Consider the following 22,058-nt stretch of genomic DNA (forward strand, 5'->3'; position numbering starts at 1 on the left):
TAAAAATGATCCTTCTTTTATTCACTCTTCAAGGCATAGCATTGTTTCAGTGTGTGTGTGTGTGTGTGTGTGGTGGGGGATACCTAAAAATAGAAAGGGCCCCTGGCAGGGGAGGTAATATCCCTCCTCTAGCCATGCCACCTTAATCAGGGTTCCAGGTGAGGACACAGACATTTATCATGAATATTTTGGCAGGCTGCATAGGCCATGGCTGCACGCAGGCCTCTGGGAGGGGCATGTCCTCAACCCTGCAGTGAGGCCCAGGAGCAGCCACTATGAGATAGCCTTGCACAGGCAGCACAGAGCTCAGCCCCCAAATAGGAAGGGGCTCTCCCAGAGGTAATTTGTGACCTACAGAAAAACCCACCTAGCAAGAGGAAACAAGACCTTTCTTCCCTAAGGTATAAGGCGGGCAGGCAGGCAGGCAGCAAGGAAGACCACTTCCATTTCAATGCCCGAGGACTCAACCAGAGAAACAAATGCATGACCGGCAGGAAAACGCCATCCTTCAACAGCTAAAAAGCTACCTTCCAGGGTGCCAGATGATTCCTGCCCCAGAGAGTAACTAACAAACACGAGACTCAGTGACCAACTGTGGGTACCTCCAGGATACCTGGGGCTCTTACCCAACCAAGAACATTAAGTGTCCTTCTTGGCAAAATGTAGGTGAAGTCTAGGAAATCAAAAGCCACGTTCATTGCTGGTGATGACAGACTAAGCCCAAGATCATAAGATAACCCCAGAGGGCCAAGGGGCATCAGTGCGGCTGGCACTAAAAGCCAGGACAGGCTAGTCACATTAGGTGACATGAACCCAGACTCTCTGGATTTGGGAATTCTGGTCACCATCACCCAGGCACATGCCTACCCACAGGCTTAGGTAATGCATCCTCCCCTCCACTCTGGCTAAAATAAAGCAAACCACACTCTGCAGTGTCCCTGGAGGGAGGTAGCTGCTGCTCTCCAGCATCAGAAGAACAAGTCAATGATGGGCCTCATCTACCTAGAGTAGGCTCTCAGGGACCTGCAGACCACTGTACAGTACATAGCCAATGTCATCGATCTCCTCTTCCCGAAAACTGTCCAAGAGGTTCACACTGGGGTTGAAGTGACAGGGCAGGTTAGCCTGCTCCAAGCTGCCCACCAGAAACTCCAGGGCTTGCAGAAAGCGATCCCCCAAGGCCTCCTCGGTCCAGGCTACTTCCTCTTTACCCAGATGCAGAACCACCTGGGTCAGGTGGCTCCAGCCCAGTCGCACCAGAGCCGGATGGCCACGACACACACCACATAGCAGCAGCAACAACCTCCGGCGAGCGCCAGCATCTTGGTCATCCAGGGCCCGCAAACAGGCAGCTTCTACAGGATATAGATCCTGTAGCCAGAGATTGGCAGCCAGCCCCTCCAGGGGCCACGCCAGCAGAAGGCGACCATCAGTGCTGGCCCCAGGGACCACCAGGAGCACAGCTAGAGAAAACTCCAGACACTCATGTTGCACGTCCAGCAGCAGCTCCTCAGAAGCCACATTGGGCCGGATCAGACACCCAAGTAGGCTACCAATGGCTGGCCAGTTGACGGAGGCTGCCAGAGCCTTCCGTAGCAGCTCCAACAAGACACGGGAGGAAAGATAACCCCCGACCAGGAAGCGGTCCCATGGGCTGCGCCCACGGGGATGGAACTCAAGCTGGGTCCTGCGCACAGCCCAGCACCGAGGTTCCCTGGCCACAGTGTCCATGCCAGGTACCAGGCTCCACAGCCCTGGTTCTAACTCCAGGGGTGCTAGCAGGCGCACACGCTCAGCAGCCCCTGCCTGTAGCCCATCGTAGAGAGGCCCGCCTGGCACCAGTGCACCAAAGGGCAGTTCTGGGAACTTGCTCCTCAAGTAGGCCTGCAGCTCCAAGGCAATGTCTCCAGCCAGCTGTTTCACCAAAGCCACATGGGCTTCTGGGACAGTCACGCGGTTGCGCTCAAATGCCAGCAGCTTCTCCTGCAACGTCAGGCACAAAGGTGCTAGGGAGCTGGGTTGAGGCGTCGGTGTGGTCTGAGAATGAGCGGCTGTGGGCTCCACTGCAGAGGGAAGCATCCAGGACACATCAGAAGGTCCCTTAACAAGTTAGGAAAACTACCTGGTCACTAGCTGTATGGCCGCACTGGGCTTCCTCCTCACCTGTGACGGTCACTGAGAAAGCCCTGAGCTCAGGTCCTTAGGACAGTGAGGACATGAGGACAAAGTCCCGCTGGCCCAGAGTCCCAACACTTTGGCCCCTACAACTAAAACAACTTCACGGAGAATGGGGAAGACATATCCTGATCTCTCCAGGCTAAGTTTGCCCATCTGAGGCTCTCCACCATTATATGGTGCGAGCTTGCTATGGTCGAAAACAGACAGATAAATCAAAGACCCCAGGGCTGTGGAGCGACTCAGTGGTGGAGTACTGGCCTGGCATCTGGGAGGCTCTGGGTTTTTATCCTTAGCACAAAAGAGAAACAGAGACCTACGATACCTATGGACCACCTGAGGAGCACCCAACCCAAAGAGGAGCAAAACCTTGTGAAGATTGCATCTCCTGCACGGGACTCACCACGTTGGCTAGGAAGAAGTACCGCTCACCTGGGACAGAGGGTGAGGGGGACACAAGAGGTATGGGCTGACTGAGGGCAGCAGGGGGGGGTTGGGGCTGTTGGTGTGATGTGGCTCTCAGCAGGTTCAGTTCCTTCCAGCTGTCCCCCTTGGTGTCATCCTCATCCCGAGGGCTAGTGGCCCTGTCGATGAGCTATAGGCAAAGTGACACAGATCAGAGCATCGGGAGCCGTGGCAAAGCTGGGGGGGAGCACACCAGGAAGCTAGAGTGAAAAAGGAGGGGGCCCGTGTTGTTCCAGTCCAGCCTCAAAAAGTCCTACCACCGCCAGGCGGTGGTAGCACACGCCTTTAATCCCAGCACTTAGGAGGCAGAGGCAGGCAAATCTCTGTGAATTCCAGACCAGCCTGGTCTTTGGAGTGAATTCCAGGACAGCCAGGGCTACAAAGAGAAACTGTCTTAAAAAACAAAACAAAACAACAAAAAAGTCCCGCCACCCCCCAGTTCTCCAGTCCCACCTCCTCCTGTGGAGGTCTCAGGCAGGCTTTGCCAGCCTGGCCTTACCCGCTTTACAGCCAGGGTGGCAATGCCTAGCACTGCAGCCCCGCCCACACCTAGCACCAAACGAGCATTAGCCAGGAGGAAGTCCACCACACTGCCCAGGCCTTCGTTGCCACGCTGCTTCCTCTGCTTCTGTGAGAACTCTGCCATGGTCGCCTGCAAGAGAGGCAGGGGTGTGTTGCTGAGGGAGAGGACAGCCGGACTGGTAGGGCCAACATGCATAGATGCTTAGCAATAATCAAGACGGTGTTTCCTGGGGCCTCACGAGAAAGGGGCTGCTCAAAGGGTTCCTTAGACGGAAATAAGGGAACTGCCAGGCCCCTACTTCAAACCCGCACGCTTCCCCCCTCTGGAGGGGGCTCACACAGGAAGGCTTCAAGCCTCTTTCCTGGCTTCACCCTCCAAAGTCTCTGACATCTGCCAAGACCTTGAGAAAAGGTCTCCCCATCGCTACCCTTACTCTACACAAACACAAGTTGCCAAGCCAACAGAGTGAGTGTTACAGCTTGGGGCTCAAAACACAACTTCCAGCCTCATCCACTTGCAAAGCCTGGGTATTTCTACTTCCCCATGGCTCCCAGTCATGCTCTAGACTCCGAATCCAGACCCACCCACAACAGCCACTGTGTGACCGCCTGTCAGGAGGAGCCCAAAGCCCCCAGAAAGACTTGCAATGTGGGTTTCCAGAAAGCCTGTTTGGGTGGGACCTGTCGGACCTTTGATAGATCCTCAGCAAATTTAGGGATCCAGTTACTGGTCCCTCCCCCAAATCTTGACAGGAAAACTTCCAGAGGCAGGGTGACCCCATTAGATGCCAAGCTGAGGGCATGTACAAGTCAAGGATAAAGGCCCCATGGTCCAGTGGTGAGCAAAGTAACCCAAAATAGCCCACTGAATGAGGAGAAGCTGGCCAGGCCCTTAAACTCAGAACAATGTTGGGGATGGGAAGGTGAGAGGGAGGCCCATAGGCCAGGGTTTCTGTTTTTTTCTGCACGAGAGCACCAGTAAGGAAAGCTGGACGGGGTCAGGAACCTGGGAAAGGAAATAGAAATTCCCAGGGCCCAGTCCACTAAGCCAGAAGGTCATTGCCTGCTGGGACACCAAAGACCCCAGCCCTCCCTTCGGGGCCATGGGTGCCTTGGGACCCAGTTGCCAAGTGACAAGATGCCGGGAGTAGCTGAACCCTGAGGTACTTTGTGACTCAGCTGGGACGGACAGCTGTCTGCTCTCCCAGACTAAAAATAAGACCCTGTCCTGGGGCCTGGCAAGGTCAAAGGCCAGCCAGGGGGCCTATGGTAATCTCAGAAGCCATTTCTCCTCCTCCATTACTGTCTACCACTGCCCTCAGACCAGGATCCCACTCTGAGAACTGAAAGGGGCTTCCGTTCCATCACCTGTCTAAAGTGGGCCTCAGCCCTGCATGTGGAAAGGTCTTGTATTCGAACTCCGGGCAGGAGGGAATAAAATGGGTGATTGAAAATAACCAACGCAGGCCCAGGGTGGTGGTATAGACCTTAATCACAGGACTCAGGAGGCAGAAGCAGTCAGATCTCTGTGAGTTCGAGGCAAGCCTGATCTACCTCGTGAGTTGGAGGACAGCCAGAGCTGCTACATAATAAAGACCCTGCTCAAAACAAAAATAACAAAATAGCCTGGTTATCTGTCCTTCCTCTTGGGCCAAAACCGATTGTCCTGGATGAATCAGGGCTGAGCAGAAAGGTGTAATCACGCATAAACGGCTCTTAAACTCTATTCAAGGGGGACATCACTGAGGCCATGGAAATCATGTGCTATACCCAAGTGGGGAAGGGCCAACGCTAAGATTCGAACTCAGGTCTTCAGTACCTAAATCCTCCCTCCCACCGCGATGCGACCACAAGCCACGCCTCCACCTGCCAAGGGACGCGTGTCACGCCCAGGGCTGGGAGACCCCGGGCCTCCCCGCGCGCTGCAGCCGTACCTGCGTCCCGGCCTGAACACACCGACCCGAGGACGCAGCGAGTAGGATCCTGGAGCCCCAGGACCTGCCTGGGAATGGAACGTGCAAGGCCCGGGAACCGAACGCCGAGCCCCGGGGCGGCAGGTGACCCGAAAGGCACTCTGGATGAGCAAGCCCTCGCTCCAATCCGAGAGCACAACTCGTGCGCACACGTGCTCAAAACTGCGCAGCTCAGCCAATGATCGCCAGGCACGCCCCTTGACCGTCGGGGGCGGGAACCACGGCGCTCTCCGGATTTAAAGGGACAAGGTTATGCTGTCTGCACAAAATGGGGGGGGGGGCGGGTTGTATATGAGGGAGTGACAGTTATTCAGGGCCTGATCTAATTCATTTACTTTTTGTTGTTGTTGCCAAAGGGCATCCCACTGAAGCCAAGGCTGATCTCGAATTCTCGGCAGTTCCGCCTAAGCCTCCGGTCTGACCTTGTGTGTACTTGTGCTCGAAGCCTCGGTGTGGAGAGCGCTGTCCCGGCCCAGGTGAGCCAGTCAGACGGAACCGCACAGCCAAAGAGCTAAAGAGCTCTGCCATCTGTCGTGCGAACCCTACCAGCCCCGTGTTCCCTGCTGTAACACCGGCGGCCAGACCCTTGAACGCCATAGGACAGCCATGTCTGCCTATGGGAAACCTACCGTGTGCTAGCCAGGCACTGACAGCCTGGCCCCAGAGAGACGCCGGGTCTTCTAGGGCCAGAAACAAGCCACTAAAGAGCAGTGGCGGGAGTCCTGGTGCCAGGCGAGAGTAACACATAGCTTCGCTATTATTTTAAAGTGTTTGTGCACCGTGGTCTTTAAACTGCCACACGTTGAGAGCCCATTTGCTCCCGACAGCTCTGGGAAGCATGTCACCCAGGAGCAAAGTTGAGGCCAGAAACACAAGGGCTAAGCCCCAAAGACCCGGAAGTCTCACTACCGCCGATCTGTCACCCACAAGCCGCCTGCGCCCCTGACGTCGGCACCGTGATCTCTCCGGGGTCACGGCCCGCTTCCCAGACTACAGCCGCCCAAGCAACAGTGCTTGGAGCCCATCCTCGACGCCGCGACAGGACAACGGAGGTGGCGGACGCCTCCGGCGGGAGTACCAGAGCCCCGCAGGCCTCTCCGGTGCCCGAGCTCGCGAGAAGTCTGGGCCGGGCGAGGCCTAGAGGTCCCGGAGCCGCCGCGCCGCCCTTCCGGCAGAGGCCGCGGCCGGGAGGAGGCGCGCGCGGGTTAAAGGGGCGGGGCCGGCGCTGACCCAGCCCGCGGCTGCCGGCCGCCCAGCGTCCTCCCTGCCCGCCCGAGAGCTGCGCCACCATGGAGGCCACCGGGGTGCTGCCGTTCGTGCGCGGCGTGGACCTCAGCGGCAACGACTTCAAGGTTCACGGGGGGCGGGGGGTAGTAGGAGGGTGACCCCGAGGCCGTCCCTCTGGGCTGCGCCCTCTGCGCTTCCGGGACCGGCGGGCGGGGCGGGCGGGCCTCGGCGAGTTTTCCCGGGCCTGCCCCGCCCGCGGCGGAAGACCGAAGCCGGGGCTCGGGGGACCGGGGTGGCCCAGGAGAGGGGCCTGGCGGGTCTCGCGCCCGAGCCCGTGACACCGAGGGCACACGCCCTAGCCGGCTACAGCCCCACCCTGTGTTTTCGGGCCAGTCGCTTCTCCTCTGGCAGCCCTGGGGTTCTCACCTGCCCCTTTGGACCAGCCTGTTTGGAGGCGTGGAATGGAAAGGGATCTGTTAGTATGTAGGTGTCTGACAGGTGTGCGAGGTCCTCCGCGGTGTGTCTGCGCAGCTGCTAGACTGATGGGCCAGGGCACTGGTCATCGGCAACCCAAGTTCTTGATAGTCAAGGAAGAGGCAGACTATGGGCGTGGTGGCAAACGCTTATAGTTCCAGCACTTGAGAGGCAGAGGCAAGTGGCTCTTTTGAGTTGAGGCCAGCCTGGTCTACAAAAAGAGTTCCAGGACAGCCATAGCTACACGGAGAAACCCTGCTTTGAAAATAATAATAATAATAATGAAGCAGACTGATTGTGAGCCCAGGGGAGAGGAAAGCTGGACTGGAGGGGCAGCTCAGAGGCCTGGCATCCCTTTAGATGTCAGATTGGGGCGCTAAGGGGGAGGAGGTGGGCTCCTCCTGAGTTTGCCTGCACATGGACGAACATTTGACTCAGCACACCATTGTCACTGCTTTGCCCTGTCCACATCCCCACCATCTCCACCTGGGGTCTCCCCTCCGTGTGTCCTCTCTGGGCTGGGAACGTCTGAGTCACCTTGGGGAATGTGGCTGAAGGAGGAGACAGTAACAGAAGGCAATTAAGCTTCACGCTGCTCAGATGATCAGGGTTAGCCACTGGGCGGTGGTGGGGTGGTGGTGCATGCCTTCAATTCCAGCACTCAGGAGGCAGAGGCAGGCGGATCTCTGGCTTCAAGGACAGCCAGGGCTACACAGAGAAACCTTGTCTCAAAAAAAAAAGATAGGGGGCTGGAGAGATGGCTCAGTGGTTAAGAGCATTGCCTGCTCTTCCAAAGGTCCTGAGTTCAATTCCTGGCAACCACATGGTGGCTCACAACCATCTGGTGCCCTCTTCTGGCCTGCAGACATACACACACACACACACAGAGAATATTGTATACATAATAAATAAATAAATATTTTTTTAAAAAAAAAGATAGCTCAGCAGCTAAGAGCACTGGCTACTCTTCCAGAAGTCCTGAGTTCAATTCCCACATGGTGGCTCACCACCATCTGTAATGACGTCTGGTGCCCTCTTCTGGCCAGCAGGCATATAAATGAATAAATCTTAAAAAAAAAATGGCCAAGGGGGGTGGGGGATGAAATGGGCATTCCATATAAGGAATGAATGAAGAGATTGTACCAGGAATGGTGGGGAGCTGGGCTCTTAGTGCAATCTGGGTCGTGTCAGGGGAAATCCTACCCAGATAGCCCCAAACTGTGTGGAAGTGAGTGCCACTAACCAGAGTGGACTGCTGGGTATTCCTTGAAACAGAGCAGGCTATTCTGGCCTGCTTGGGACACTCCAGCAGCAGAAGAGACATTCCTCCAATCTTGTGAGTAAGAAACAGTCTGGCCTCTAGACTCTATGGGGACCCCTCTCCCTCACTGTCCTCACCATGCCTGCTCCCACCAGGGTGGCTACTTCCCTGAGAATGTTAAGGCCATGACCAGCCTGCGATGGCTAAAGCTGAACCGCACAGGCCTCTGCTACCTGCCTGAAGAACTGGCGGCTCTGCAGAAGCTGGTAAGGATAGTGGGCAGCAGGTAGGGTCCCTGTCACTGCGGCTGGGCCTGGTGGGCATACCCTGCTTTTAGTCACATGGAGAGAACACAGAAAGATCTGGAGTGGGAGTGGACACACGGCCTAGGAGGTAAACAGGGAAACTGAGGGTGTGTAAAGGAGAGGGACCTATTGGCATGGGGCAGAGTTACAGGGACAGAGGAGCTGCACATCTTAGGTACCCCCCTGAGCCTCTGGCTCTTGTCTCGTCCAGGAGCACCTGTCTGTGAGCCACAACAACCTGACTACGCTACACGGGGAGCTGTCCAGCCTGCCTTCACTTCGGGTGAGTGGACTTCGGCCAGGCTGTGGGCAGGTGGAGCACGGTACCGGTCCGTGTTTGTCTGTTGGGTGCCACACAGGCAGGTGACTTCTCAGACAGCAGTGTAGCTGGGATGACTGCCTGGAAATCAGACCCCTGCCAGCTTTACAGGCTTCAGCCAGCGCTGTCCTTACGGGGCCACAACCTCTAGACGTTGGGAACCAGGCTCTGGACCTGGCTTATTGACTGTAAACCAGGACTTTGCCCCCTCCTAGCTGTCTTAGTTACTTTTCTGTTACAGTGAAAAGACATAGGACTGAGGCAGCTTATAAAAGAAAGTGTCTTATTCGTGAGCTCATGGTTCCAGGAGCACAGCAGGCAGGCAGGCATGGTGCTGAGCAATACCTGAAAGCTCATGTTGAGACAACAACCGCAAAGCAGAGAAAGCTAACTGGAATGGTGTGGGCTTTTGAAACCCCAAAGCCTGCCCCAGTGACACGCCCCCTCCAACAAGGTTACACCTCCTAACCTTTCCCACAGAGTCCACTAACTGGGGACCAAGCATTCCATATATGAGCCTGTGGGGGCCTTTCTTATTCACACTCCACATTGGCTAAAGAGCTCTCGGCAAGTCATCCTTTTCCTCCAGCAGGTAGGGTGTGTGTAGGGAGACAGCAGATGTGGCCCTTGCTTCATTAGACACCCAGACTCAGGTGAAGCAGCACTGTTCCCTAGCCTCAGTTTTCGCTCAAATTTCTTTTCTTTTTTTTTTTTTTTTTTTTTTTTTTTTTGGTTTTTCGAGACAGGGTTTCTCTGTGGCTTTGGAGCCTGTCCTGGAACTAGCTCTTGTAGACCAGGCTGGTCTCGAACTCACAGAGATCCGCCTGCCTCTGCCTCCCGAGTGCTGGGATTAAAGGCGTGCGCCACCATCGCCCGGCTTCGCTCAAATTTCTACACCTCAATGAAGAGAGGTTTCAGGAGTACACAGTGATGAAGTGTCTTATCTAGTATCACCATCACGTAGCTGGGGAGTTAGCTGGCTTGCCTCAGTCTGTCAAGGCCATGACTAGTCTACTATGCCTGCATTCAGCTGCACATGGTACACATACATGCATGCAGGTATCCATACATACACATAAAAGGAAAAAAGAACACGTATTCTTCTGAGCCAGTGACATAGAAACTATAATGCCAGCTACGAGAGGCTAAAGTAGATAAATGGAAAGTTCAGGGCTCTCCTGGGCTACAGAGTGAGCTCAAGCTCCACTGGACAAGCTAGGGAAACTGACTCAGGATAAAAAGTAGAAAGTGGAGATGAAGGTAGTGGCTTACGCCTTTAATCCGAGCACTCAGGAGGTAGAGGCAGGTAGATCTCTGAGTCTGAAGCCAGCCTGGTCTACATAGCAAGTTCCAGGACAGAGAGAGTTACATAGTAAGACCCTGTTTCTGGAAAAAAGAAAAAGAGTAGGTGGGATGCAGTTCAGTGACAGTGCTTGTCACTGCCAAGCCCTGAGCTTCCATCCCAGTACCACAGCTCTGGGGACCCCTGTTGGGCTCTGGGACACATTAGGTTTTAAAGTTTAAATAGGCATTTACAGGAAGGTAGGATGAGCCCCTCGGATGGACTGTGAGCAAAGGTCAGAGGTGGGAGAGTCTTCAGGTGTGACCTCCAATTTCTGAAGACCTCTCCACCTGACCTGCGTTTCTCCCTGCGGGCAAAAAGTAATGATCATAAATTCTTTCCTTATGCCCTTAGGCTATTGTAGCTCGGGCCAACAGCCTGAAGAACTCTGGAGTCCCTGATGATATCTTCAAACTGGATGATCTCTCAGTTTTGGTCAGTGGTTCCCTGCCCATCTGGCCCCTAGGATGCCCAGGCATTTGGTCCTCACTCATGATGGCAGCCTCTGGGGCCATTATCATCCCTTAAATAGCCAGTGCTGGGCCAGTATCACTCATGGCCCGTTCCCTAACCCTGCCCCTTCCTCTCAGGATCTCTGTTTCCCTGTTCTGAATGCTCATCACTCCCTGTGCGGTGTTCTGCTAGATCCCTGAGTAGGGCAGAGGCATGAGGTGGGGCCACCCTGGCCTGACCTTGCCCCTGCTCCCTAGGACTTGAGCCATAATCAGTTGACAGAATGCCCACGGGAGCTGGAGAATGCCAAGAACATGCTGGTACTCAACCTGAGCCATAACAGGTGCTGGGGAGACCCCGGGTGCAGCAGGTGGGCAGCACAAAGCAGGTGGGATGGAGGCTGACTTCAGCCTTTCCCCTCCGCTCTGCAGCATCGACTCCATCCCCAACCAGCTCTTCATCAATCTTACGGACCTGCTGTACTTGGACCTCAGTGAGAACCGCCTAGAGAGCCTTCCCCCTCAGATGCGCCGCCTCGTGCACCTTCAGACCCTGGTGCTGAGTGGAAACCCACTGCTGCACGCACAGCTCCGGTAGGTGCCTTGCTTTCCCTTGCATCCCAGAGGTCCTGGCTCTTCCCACCCCAAGCCTCAGGCCTCAGCTCTGGCTTGTGCTTGCTGAACATCATGCCCGCCTGTCCACCCCATCCCCAGCTACAACCCTTGAATGGACTTGCCTTAGGGTGATAAGTCCTTTCCTCACAGGCAGCTCCCAGCCATGACGGCCCTACAGACCCTGCACCTGCGGAACACTCAGCGCACCCAGAGCAACCTCCCTACCAGCCTCGAGGGCCTGAGCAACCTTTCAGGTCTGGACTGTCTGGGGTGCCCCTAAGTTTCCACTCCTTTGAGCTTGTCTACTTCCTTGGGAATGAAGGGGTGGAGTCCTGCCTCTGTAGTCACATCTTACAGATACATTAGGTTACTATTTAAAAGCTTTTTAGATAGGGCCTTGCGGTGTGACTGGCTGCCTGGCCTGGTTGGTGCTCACTGTGTAGACAGGTTGCCCTTGAATCATAGCAGTCCCTCTTTTCTGGCTTTCCATGTGCTGGGATTACAGTTTTGCACCCCATGATCGATTTACACTGGGTTTCTGCCCCCAGACCACAACCTGTTCTGAGGTTCTCAGATAACACACCTTTAGTCACAGACGTTTGCCCAAGGCCACACAACCTGGTGGTAAAATAAATAATAGGGATTCACAATGAGGCTTGTTTCTTCTGGTGGCTGTTTTATGGGTCCTAACTGATGTGCCCTCCAATGCCCCAGATGTGGTCCTAACTGATGTGCCCTCCAATGCCCCAGATGTGGTCCTAACTGATATCCCCTCTAATGCCCCAGATGTGGTCCTAACTGATATCCCCTCTAATGCCCCAGATGTGGTCCTAACTGATATCCCCTCTAATGCCCCAGATGTGGTCCTAACTGATATCCCATCCAGTGCCCCAGATGTGGTCCTAACTGATGTGCCCTCCAGTGCCCCAGATGTGGTCCTGACTGATGTATCCCTCCAATGCCCCAGATGTGGTCCTAACTGATGTGCCCTCCAATGCCCCAGATGTGGTCCTGACTGATGTATCCCTCCAATGCCCCAGACGTGGTCCTAACTGATGTGCCCTCCAATGCCCCAGACGTGGTCCTGACTGATGTGCCCTCCAATGCCCCAGACGTGGTCCTGACTGATGTATCCCTCCAATGCCCCAGACGTGGTCCTGACTGATGTGCCCTCCAATGCCCCAGATGTGGTCCTGACTGATGTGCCCTCCAATGCCCCAGATGTGGTCCTGACTGATGTGCCCTCCAATGCCCCAGATGTGGTCCTGACTGATGTGCCCTCCAATGCCCCAGATGTGGTCCTGACTGATGTGCCTTCCAGTGCCCCAGATGTGGTCCTGACTGATGTGTCCTCCAGTACCCCAGATGTGGTCCTAACTGATGTGCCCTCCAGTGCCCCAGATGTGGTCCTAACTGATGTGTCCTCTAGTGCCCCAGATGTGGTCCTAACTGATGTGCCCTCCAATGCCCAGATGTGGACCTCTCATGCAACGACTTGACAAGGGTGCCGGAGTGCCTGTACACCCTCCCTAACCTGCGCCGCCTCAACCTCAGTAGCAATCAGATTACAGAGCTGTCCCTGTGCATCGACCAGTGGGTGCACCTGGAGACCTTGAATCTGTCCCGCAACCAGCTCACCTCCCTGCCTGTGAGCCTGTGCCTGGGACATGGGTGGGCTGGGCAGGAGTGCTGGGCTCTACCCTAACTGATGCTCTGCCCCTCCAGTCAGCCATTTGCAAGCTGACCAAGCTGAAGAAGCTGTACCTGAACTCCAACAAGCTGGACTTTGATGGACTACCTTCTGGCATTGGCAAACTCAGCAGCCTGGAGGAATTCATGGCTGCTAACAACAACCTGGAGCTGATTCCTGAGAGCCTCTGCAGGTACTGGGCAGGCTGAGCCAGAGTGGGAGCTCAAGATGGAGCCGATGCTGCAGCTTGGTGATCCGCCAGCATCCTGCTAATGACTGATTAGCCTGCCCCATCCTATCCCACACCCAGCTTGGGTTTCCTAGTCTAATGTTAGGGTCGAGATCAGAAGGGGTCCAGCACCATGTAAGTTTGTGGCTTCTGTCCTCTTCTGAAAGTCACTGACCCTCGTGTGGATCATGTGGATCCCTTGCTCTGAGACAAGAACTGGGACGACCCTAATTGCAACACCATATCCCCTAAGGCTCTGGCTGGTCCTGTCTTTACAGGTGCCCTAAGCTGAAGAAACTCGTCCTGAACAAGAACCGCCTGGTGACCCTTCCAGAGGCCATCCACTTCCTGACAGAGATTGAGGTCAGGCAGTAGGGACAGGGTATCAAGAGAGATGGAGCAGAGGGTGTGCCTATGTCTTGGAGTGAGACCTAGTAGTAGCCTTGTAGGGGCAGTGCCCAGGAACCACTGGGGAAAGCACCCTCTCTCAGCACACTGTAGTGTCACGAATCCCCACAGCAGCTGTAGCTACCCAGGGTAAGGATTTAGTTCCTGGTTCCAGCTGTGGACCACAGTTGGAGACCAGGCATGAGTGGCTTGAAGATGAGCTCCCAGCCCAGCACCGTCTCTGCTCACCTAACAGGTCCTGGATGTGCGAGAAAACCCCAGTCTGGTCATGCCGCCCAAGCCTGCTGACCGAACTGCTGAGTGGTACAACATTGACTTCTCACTACAGAACCAGCTGAGGCTGGCCGGTGCCTCCCCTGCCACAGTGGCTGCAGCTGCGGCTGGTGAGGAGAATGGTGTAGCCTGGGAGCAGGGCACGTCTCTGGACTTTTGCTTTCCCATTGGCAAGGGCTCATATGCTTGCACCTCCCACAAGTAGGGAGCGGGTCCAAAGACCCCATGGCTCGCAAGATGCGGCTACGGAGGCGCAAGGACTCAGCCCAGGATGACCAGGCCAAGCAAGTACTAAAGGGCATGTCAGATGTCGCCCAGGAGAAAAACAAGAAACAAGAGGTAAGTCAGCAAGAGGAACCCTGAGCAGAGAGTGGCGGTGGCAAGCAAAGGTCAGTCCTAGTGTCTCAGTAGTCAAGTACTGCTCCTGTGTCCCCAGGAAAGCACAGATGCCCGGGCACCCGGGGGGAAGGTGAGGCGCTGGGACCAAGGCCTGGAGAAGCCACGCCTTGACTACTCCGAGTTCTTCACAGAGGATGTGGGCCAGCTGCCTGGTTTGACCATCTGGCAAATTGAGAACTTTGTGCCTGTGCTGGTGGAGGAAGCCTTCCATGGCAAGTTCTACGAGGCTGACTGCTACATTGTGCTCAAGGTGGGCTGGCTCCTGGAGCCCCTAGTGTTCTGCATGGGTGGCTCAGTGAGGCCAGGGGCAGTTCGGCAGGCTGCATGTAGCCTGGAAAGCCACATACATTTCCTGGGGCTGGGAAACCATGAATAGCCCATGAAGGCCCTCGTGGCTGATGCCTTGGTCTCCTCAGACCTTCCTGGATGACAGCGGCTCCCTGAACTGGGAGATCTACTACTGGATTGGTGGGGAGGCCACACTGGACAAGAAAGCCTGTTCTGCCATTCATGCAGTCAACCTGCGCAACTACCTGGGTGCTGAGTGCCGCACGGTTCGAGAGGAGATGGGCGACGAAAGCGAGGAGTTCCTGCAGGTGCAGCCAGCAGACTGGGAACTTGGGCGGGCGTTATGTACAGAGGTGGGGCAGGGAACTGAGAGATAGCAAGGTGAGGTCTGAGGAGGCCTCGTGGTCAGAGCGGGAAATCCATGGTTGAAGGAGAGGGGTCAGCAGGTCAGCATAGGAACCGGTACAGGATAAGGAGAGTAGCTGAGAGACAGGGTGGCACCTCTGACTGCTGGGGCTAAGGGCAGGGCCAAGCTTAAGAAAAAAAATGCAAAGCCAGTTGGCAAACTGGCCTTTCCCCTGCTGCCAGCTGGGTTACCTTTAGAGATGGCATGCAGCTGGAGAGTTTACCCCAGGCTACCCAGGTTTGCAAGCTTCCATAAACCCCTCTCAGACTGTGTCCCATCTGCCCTGGGCTCCAGTGCATGTGCCCCAGGCTGCTCAGAGTCACTGTGGGTTTGCACCCACTCGAGCTGTGTAAACTCTACCAAGTCTGACAGAGGCAGTTGATGGGGGCAAGGAACAACTCAGTGATGAAGAACCATACTTGCACAATAGGTGTTTGACAACGACATCTCCTACATTGAGGGCGGCACAGCCAGTGGCTTCTATACTGTGGAAGATACACACTATGTCACCAGGTAAGCACGTAGGGATGGATGGCATTGGCCTGAATTGGGAATGGGTGGAGGCAAGGGTGATAAGGTCAGGTTGCCCTTGGTGTCCAAATCAAATCTTTCTTGTCCTGCCCCCAGGATGTACCGTGTATATGGGAAGAAAAACATCAAGTTGGAGCCTGTGCCCCTCAAGGGGGCCTCACTGGATCCCAGGTGAGCACCCTGATAAGAGAGGAAGTAGTAGTGCTTGCCCTCAGTTGCCTTCTCACCTATGAAGAAGCAATCTCAACTGTCTCCTCGGAGCTTGGAAGAAAAGCCTGAGGTCTACCAAAAAAGGGCCAGAGCCCCACCTTTTGGGTCAGGGACAGGGAGTTACATTACAGCTTTTACGTCCTATCCAGATTTGTGTTCCTCCTGGACCGAGGACTGGATATCTATGTGTGGCGGGGGGTCCAGGCCACACTGAGCAATACCACCAAGGCCAGGTAAGTGGGTCTTTTGGAATGTTCTGGGCAAAGGAAGGTGTTCCTGAGAACAACCTGGCCTTGCTGAGAACTTTGCATCTGTCCTCAGGCTCTTTGCAGAGAAAATTAACAAGAATGAGCGGAAAGGGAAGGCAGAAATCACACTCCTGGTGCAGGGCCAAGAGCCCCCAGAGTTCTGGGAGGTGCTGGGTGGGGAGCCCTCTGAGATCAAGAAACATGTGCCGGATGACTTTTGGCCACCCCAGCCCAAGCTATACAAGGTAAGTCATGGTGCTAGGGCACAGAGTAAGCCTGTCTTCAGTCGGCTGGGTGTGCTGTGGGCTTTGGGAGAAGAGGGCATTCTTCCAGACAAGGAGCTCAGTCTGGAAGCCAGTTTGAGGATGGAGCTGGCATGCTCTTCTCAAAGGTCCAGAGCTCCTGGATACTGGAGCTGAGAAGGTCGCCTTAGTTTTGTTAGTGGCAGGAGACTATGGTTCTTATGAGCAGGAAAGAAACAAGATAAATCAGAAACAGGCTGGAGAGATGGCTCAGTGGTTAAGAGCACTAGCAGCTCTTCCAGAGGTCCTGAGTTCAATTCCCAGCAACCACATGGTGGCTCACAACCATCTGTAATGAGATCTGGTACCCTATTTCTGGCATGCAGGTATACATAGAGGCAGAATGTTATATACATAATAAATAAATAAAATCTTTTTAAAAGAAAAGAAATCAGAAACAAAAGTAAGAACCTAGATTGCATAAAGCAAGGAAAACATGTATTTAAAAGCCCTTCCAGCTGGGCAGTGATGGCACACACGTTTAATCACAGTTCTCAGGAGGTAGAGGCCTAGTGGATCTCTGTGAGTTCAAAGCCAACCTGGTCTACAAATCAAGTTCCAGGACAGCCAGGGCTATAGAGAAACCCTGTCTCGAAAAAAAAGAAAAAACCCAGCTAACCAAACAAACAAAACCCAGTAAGTCCTTCCAGGGCTGCAGAGATGGCCTAGTGGTTAAAAGCACTTGTTCTGCCAGGTGGTGGTGGCGCACACCTTTAATCCCAGCACTTGGGAGGCAGAGGCAAGCATATCTCTGTGAGTTCAAGGCCAGCCTGGTCTACAAGAACTAGTTCTAGGACAGCTAGGACTGTTACATGGAGAAACCCTATCTCGAAAAACCAGAAAGAAAGAAAGAAAGAAAGAAAGAAAGAAAGAGAGAGGGGGAGGGAGGGAGGGGGGAGGGAGGGAGGGAGGGAGGAGGGAGGGGAGAGGAGGGGAGGAAGAAAGAAAGAAAAGGGGGGTAAGCACTTGTTCTTCCAAAGGACCTGGATCCAAGTGCCAGGACCCACATGGCAGCTCTGGTTACAGGAGATCCCAACACCGCCTTCTGGCTTCCCTCCATAATCACTAAGGATATAAGTGATGCACACACACACAGGCAAAATATGCCTACTTAAAAATAGTAAAAAAGTTGAATGTCTTCCCCTGGCTTGGAGTAGGAGGACTCTGTAGTAGAACACTTGTCTGGTGCAGATAAAATCCTGGTACTACTCCCTGCACTAGAAAAAAGCCCAGCAAATACTAGGCCCTTCCACTGGTAGGAGCGCTTTAGTTTGAAAGGAAGCAGGTCCAAATGGCAAGCTGGGGAGCCTGACCCCAGATCAGGGCAACTGTGGTGGGGTCTGCCATACTCTTCTCTTTCTCCTGCCAGGTGGGCCTGGGCCTGGGCTACTTGGAACTTCCGCAGATCAACTACAAGCTCTCAGTGGAACATAAAAAACGGCCCAAGGTGGAACTGATGCCAGGAATGAGACTGGTGAGGTGGCAGCAGGTGGGCACGGGTCCTGTCTAATTATGTTGGCCAGGTGTTGACCTCCAGCCTCTCGTTCGACAGCTGCAGAGCCTGCTGGACACACGGTGCGTGTACATCCTGGACTGCTGGTCTGATGTATTCATCTGGCTTGGCCGCAAGTCCCCACGACTAGTGCGTGCCGCTGCACTCAAACTGGGCCAGGAGCTGTGTGGGATGCTGCACCGGCCGCGCCATGCAGTGGTCAGCCGCAGCCTGGAGGGCACTGAGGCTCAGGTATGTCCCAACACCCAGTGGCTTGCTTTCCACTGCCCACTGTGCCCTAACCCCTCTTCTGGCCTGCTGGCACTACTGTGCTGCAGAGGTGGGCCCAAATCCACCTTTGCAGAACCATCCACTCTGTAGCCTGTCCCCACTTCTGTTTGCTAAGCTCCCCCTTCCCAAGCCGTCTCCAGCTCCTGTTTAGACCCCACTCCTTGAGCTCTGACCAGCTTTTCCAAACCTTGCTTGAATCCCTCAGCCCCAACCTTAACTGCTGTACACTGTTCTCCACAGGTGTTCAAGGCCAAGTTCAAAAACTGGGACGACGTGTTGACGGTAGACTACACTCGAAATGCCGAGGCCGTGCTGCAGGGCCAAGGGCTCTCTGGGAAAGTGAAGCGTGACACTGAGAAGAAAGACCAGATGAAGGCTGACCTCACTGCACTCTTCCTGCCTCGGCAGCCACCCATGGCACTGGCTGAGGTGGGGTGAAGCCTGTGAGGGGAGGAATGTGAGAGGTGGGGGGCTCTGCACAGCATGGTGCTCAGACCTCACTTGGGGATGGAATGGCAGGCAGAGCAGCTGATGGAGGAATGGAATGAGGACCTGGATGGCATGGAAGGCTTCGTGCTGGAGGGCAGGAAGTTCACGCGGCTGCCGGAGGAGGAGTTTGGCCACTTTTACACACAAGACTGCTATGTCTTCCTCTGCAGGTACTACAGTAATACTTCACCCTCTTGTCCTCTCCCTATGCAACCCCTGCTCACCACTGTCTAAATCACAGGTACTGGGTACCTGTGGAGTATGAAGAGGAAGAGAAGACAGAAGACAAGGAGGGGAAGGCCTCGGCAGAGGGCACTGAAGGGGAGGAAGCAGTAGCTGAGGCAGAGGAGAAGCAGCCAGAGGAGGATTTTCAGTGCATCGTTTACTTCTGGCAGGGCCGGGAGGCCTCCAACATGGGCTGGCTCACCTTCACCTTTAGCCTTCAGAAGAAATTCGAGAGTCTGTTCCCTGGCAAGCTGGAGGTGTGCCCTCTAGCCTAGGGTTGGGATGGTAGGGTGATCACACCTGACCTGAGAGTGCTTAACCCTTAAAGGGCAGGTAGGGCCTAGGGAACTACCCAGCACTTCTGATCCCCAGGTAGTACGCATGACACAGCAGCAGGAGAACCCCAAGTTCCTGTCCCATTTCAAAAGAAAGTTCATCATTCACCGGGGCAAGAGGAAAGTGGCCCAGGGTACTCTTCAGCCAAGCCTCTATCAGATCCGTACCAATGGCAGCGCCCTCTGCACCCGGTGGGTACCTGGCTTGGGGAAAGGGCAGGATGTCATGGAGGGGATCACACTGCTGACCACTCCCCATCCCCTAGGTGCATCCAGATCAACACTGACTCCAGCCTTCTCAACTCTGAGTTCTGCTTCATCCTCAAGGTGAGGCTGTGGGCAAGATGGCAGAGGAGGGTGGTGGGTAAGAATCTAGGCCTGACCCAAGCCCCCTGTGCACACAGGTCCCCTTTGAAAGTGAGGACAACCAAGGCATTGTGTATGCCTGGGTGGGCCGGGCATCAGACCCTGATGAAGCCAAGCTGGCAGAAGACATCCTCAACACCATGTTTGATGCCTCCTACAGCAAACAGGTGACAGAGGTGGGGGTAGGCATGGAGGTGAGAGCAGATGAAGGCCCTGGCTGACTGGCCCTTCCCACAGGTCATCAATGAAGGGGAAGAGCCAGAGAACTTCTTCTGGGTAGGCATTGGTGCACAGAAACCCTATGATGACGACGCAGAGTACATGAAACACACAAGGCTCTTCCGGTGAGTGCCCTATCCCCTCCTCTAGCTTGTGTAGGCATCGGGGTACACAAGCCCTGTGACAATGACACGGAGTACCCTACCTTCACCTTGACCATTGCCCTTCTTCAGGTGTTCCAATGAAAAGGGCTACTTCGCAGTGACTGAGAAATGCTCTGACTTTTGCCAAGATGACCTGGCAGATGATGACATCATGTTGCTAGACAATGGCCAGGAAGTAAGACATTCCCCACCTCAGCCCCTGCCTGTTGTAGATGGACAGTGGGGCCAGAAGGGAAGCGTTCCCACCAGCCCCATGGGATGCACTACAAACACCCATGTGACCATTTCCTCCACTACATCCTCAGGTCTACATGTGGGTTGGGACCCAGACAAGTCAAGTGGAGATCAAACTGAGTCTGAAGGCCTGCCAGGTAAGAAAGGGACGATACTAAAGCCAGCCTGATGACTTCAGGAACCACCTGCCCCTTCCATCACCCTGGGCAGAAGTCTGGAAAGGGGCACTGTAGGTAGTCCAGCAGAAGACTACTCAGGCCCATTGTTTTCCTCACCAGGTATATATCCAGCACACACGTTCTAAAGAAAATGAGCGGCCACGCCGCCTGCGCCTGGTCCGCAAAGGCAATGAGCAGCGGGCTTTCACCCGCTGCTTCCATGCCTGGAGCACCTTCCGCCAAGCCCCAGCCTAGACAGTGCCTAGACTTGAGACTCCAGTGAGGAAGAGGCCTCCCAGCATCTGCTTCAGCTCTCCACCAGTGTTGCTCACATCTCGAAAGCCCCAGCAGTGTGTCCACTTGTGTGCAGCAGATGTGGTTTTAAAGATATTAAATGCTTTTATTTTCAATATTAAAAATCAGTACTTTTAATATTAAAAACTAGTTTTTAAAAAAAGACAGAAAAGCCCAAGGTGGAGTCTACAGGGAAGCCCATCCTCACGGCCCCACACACATGCACACTCCCGACTGACTCCAGTTATGGTGCCTAGCAGTTTCCAGTCACATGAGCATACACACAGGCCCAGAGCAAGTACCAAGACTGCTTAGAAATGACTGGCCAGCACAGTCCAGGCATTAGAAAAATACTCTGCTTGAGGAGAAATAAAGGGCAGTATGGAGTGCAAGACAGGATTCTAGCACACTCCCTCCAACTGACCTTCAAGCTGGGGGTGGCTTTAGGGCCCAGCATCAGTAAGACTGGATCCCACAGGTTAATAGGTGTGGCTTCAATGTTAAGGAGCCAGGCAAGGCAGACAGTGGGTTGGGATAAGCAGATGGTGATGGCTCGGGGAAGCAAACCCTGGCCCTTTCGTGGCATCCTGAGATGGGCTTGCTAGGAATCTAGGAGGGTACCAAGTAGAAGAGGGTATGGATAGTATCTATGCCCAATGTAGGGTGCAGAGGCACTAGCTCCCAAGGTCCAAATAGCTCCAGCTAGGTTGGGTCCATAGCAGGATATGGTAGGCACATAAGCTCCATGTGCTGGCTCAACAGGCAGGACCTATCAGCCTCAGTGACTGTCCTGTGAAATGGGCTCACTGAACAGATGAGCCTGAATCCTACACCCAGTCAGAAGTGGCCTTCTACATGTCCAGGATCTCAAGGCTGACAGGGCAGCCCCTTTCTAGCACTGAACGGTGATGATCATGAGTGTGGGTCCCCTAAGCCTCTGACAGCTAGGGAAAGGCAGCTAGGCTTCCAGGAGTGTCACCACTATAGAGGCCTGCCAGGGTCCCAGCCGGGGCAAGGGATGGCAGCTGCTGCATGGTAAGGCTCGGCTGCCTCACAGCACCTCATTTAATCAGAAGGGCGTAGGCCCGGGCCTCATCTGCTTCCAGGTTCCGAAGGTTCTTCTCAGAGTCCTCAGGAGAGCTGGGGAGGGGCAGTAATCAGAGGGGCTGGGGTAGGAAGACCCCTAGTTGCCCTGGGGATGGAGGCTTGGGAAAGAGCAGCTGGCCTCACCCCAAGAAATCCTTCACATATTCCACTGTGACATCCCCTGTTGTGTCCAGCGTGGTATTTCCACTAGTCGCTGAGTCAATGGACACAGGTGAGAGTGTGGCCTCTGCTGGCTCTGTGGTGTCTGTTGGAACAAGTGCTCCTCAGTATCTACTCTCTGCATCTAGAGACCAGCCCACAGCCGGACGTGCACATGCACACACAGGTACCCTCAAAGCCAATGCCTGCCCCAACCCTGTGCCCTCTCACCAGATCTCTTGCCATGGGCAGAGTTAGGGCTTCCTTCACAGCTCTCTGGGGCCGGGGTGATGTTTCGGGTCCCATTAGCCTGGCTCAGCTTGGGTGACTCTTGAAGCCTGTGGCTACAGAAATAGATGGGAATGTGATGGGAGCTATTACAGGTGCTACCTCCCATCCTCACACCAGGAATGGGCATTAACCCCAGGGAGT

At 54.7% G+C, this 22,058-nt stretch overlaps 3 protein-coding genes across 5 annotated transcripts in view; 1 reads left to right on the forward strand and 2 right to left on the reverse strand.

Annotated features, from left to right (window-relative positions):
* On the reverse strand, positions 1 to 5,818 carry Mief2 (mitochondrial elongation factor 2). Of its 2 annotated transcripts, none has more exons than XM_041665910.1 (4): positions 5,765 to 5,818; positions 3,140 to 3,292; positions 2,608 to 2,770; positions 1 to 2,063 (listed from the first exon to the last, which is right to left on the reverse strand). In XM_041665910.1, exons 2-4 carry the CDS (start codon positions 3,284 to 3,286, stop codon positions 1,003 to 1,005), a joined length of 1,371 nt encoding a protein of 456 aa, XP_041521844.1. In that variant the 5' UTR covers positions 3,287 to 3,292; positions 5,765 to 5,818; the 3' UTR covers positions 1 to 1,002. The 2 variants fall into 2 exon arrangements, with proteins under 2 accessions (XP_041521844.1, XP_041521843.1); XM_041665909.1 differs by lacking the exon at positions 5,765 to 5,818 and adding an exon at positions 5,097 to 5,275.
* Positions 5,436 to 20,492, forward strand: Flii (FLII actin remodeling protein). Of its 2 annotated transcripts, none has more exons than XM_041665902.1 (31): positions 5,436 to 5,611; positions 5,963 to 6,487; positions 8,253 to 8,363; positions 8,614 to 8,685; positions 10,418 to 10,498; positions 10,774 to 10,859; positions 10,948 to 11,109; positions 11,281 to 11,384; positions 12,603 to 12,778; positions 12,856 to 13,013; positions 13,328 to 13,412; positions 13,693 to 13,840; positions 13,936 to 14,069; positions 14,167 to 14,379; positions 14,546 to 14,725; positions 15,254 to 15,336; positions 15,451 to 15,525; positions 15,714 to 15,797; positions 15,886 to 16,057; positions 17,484 to 17,588; positions 17,667 to 17,858; positions 18,138 to 18,326; positions 18,417 to 18,556; positions 18,628 to 18,868; positions 18,984 to 19,138; positions 19,213 to 19,273; positions 19,351 to 19,479; positions 19,550 to 19,656; positions 19,765 to 19,870; positions 20,001 to 20,066; positions 20,208 to 20,492. In XM_041665902.1, the coding sequence occupies exons 2-31, from the start codon at positions 6,425 to 6,427 to the stop codon at positions 20,340 to 20,342; spliced, it is 3,813 nt and encodes a 1,270-aa protein (XP_041521836.1). In that variant the 5' UTR covers positions 5,436 to 5,611; positions 5,963 to 6,424; the 3' UTR covers positions 20,343 to 20,492. The 2 variants fall into 2 exon arrangements, with proteins under 2 accessions (XP_041521836.1, XP_041521835.1); XM_041665901.1 differs by having other exon boundaries at positions 5,437 to 5,611; positions 13,933 to 14,069.
* Positions 20,464 to 22,058, reverse strand: part of Llgl1 (LLGL scribble cell polarity complex component 1) — a 14,992-nt gene continuing 13,397 nt past the window's right edge. Inside the window, exons 20-22 of the mRNA XM_041665903.1 lie at positions 21,858 to 21,970; positions 21,612 to 21,732; positions 20,464 to 21,521 (exon numbers count right to left, since the gene is read on the reverse strand). Coding sequence (XP_041521837.1) covers positions 21,443 to 21,521; positions 21,612 to 21,732; positions 21,858 to 21,970 — 313 coding nt within the window. The 3' untranslated portion in view covers positions 20,464 to 21,442. The remainder of the gene's footprint in view (positions 21,522 to 21,611; positions 21,733 to 21,857; positions 21,971 to 22,058) is intronic.

The sequence above is a fragment of the Microtus oregoni genome, unplaced genomic scaffold (genome assembly GCF_018167655.1).
Source record: "Microtus oregoni isolate MIOR12 unplaced genomic scaffold, Mior012 000015F_ref0000493, whole genome shotgun sequence".
In the NCBI taxonomy this organism is placed as follows: domain Eukaryota; kingdom Metazoa; phylum Chordata; class Mammalia; order Rodentia; family Cricetidae; genus Microtus; species Microtus oregoni.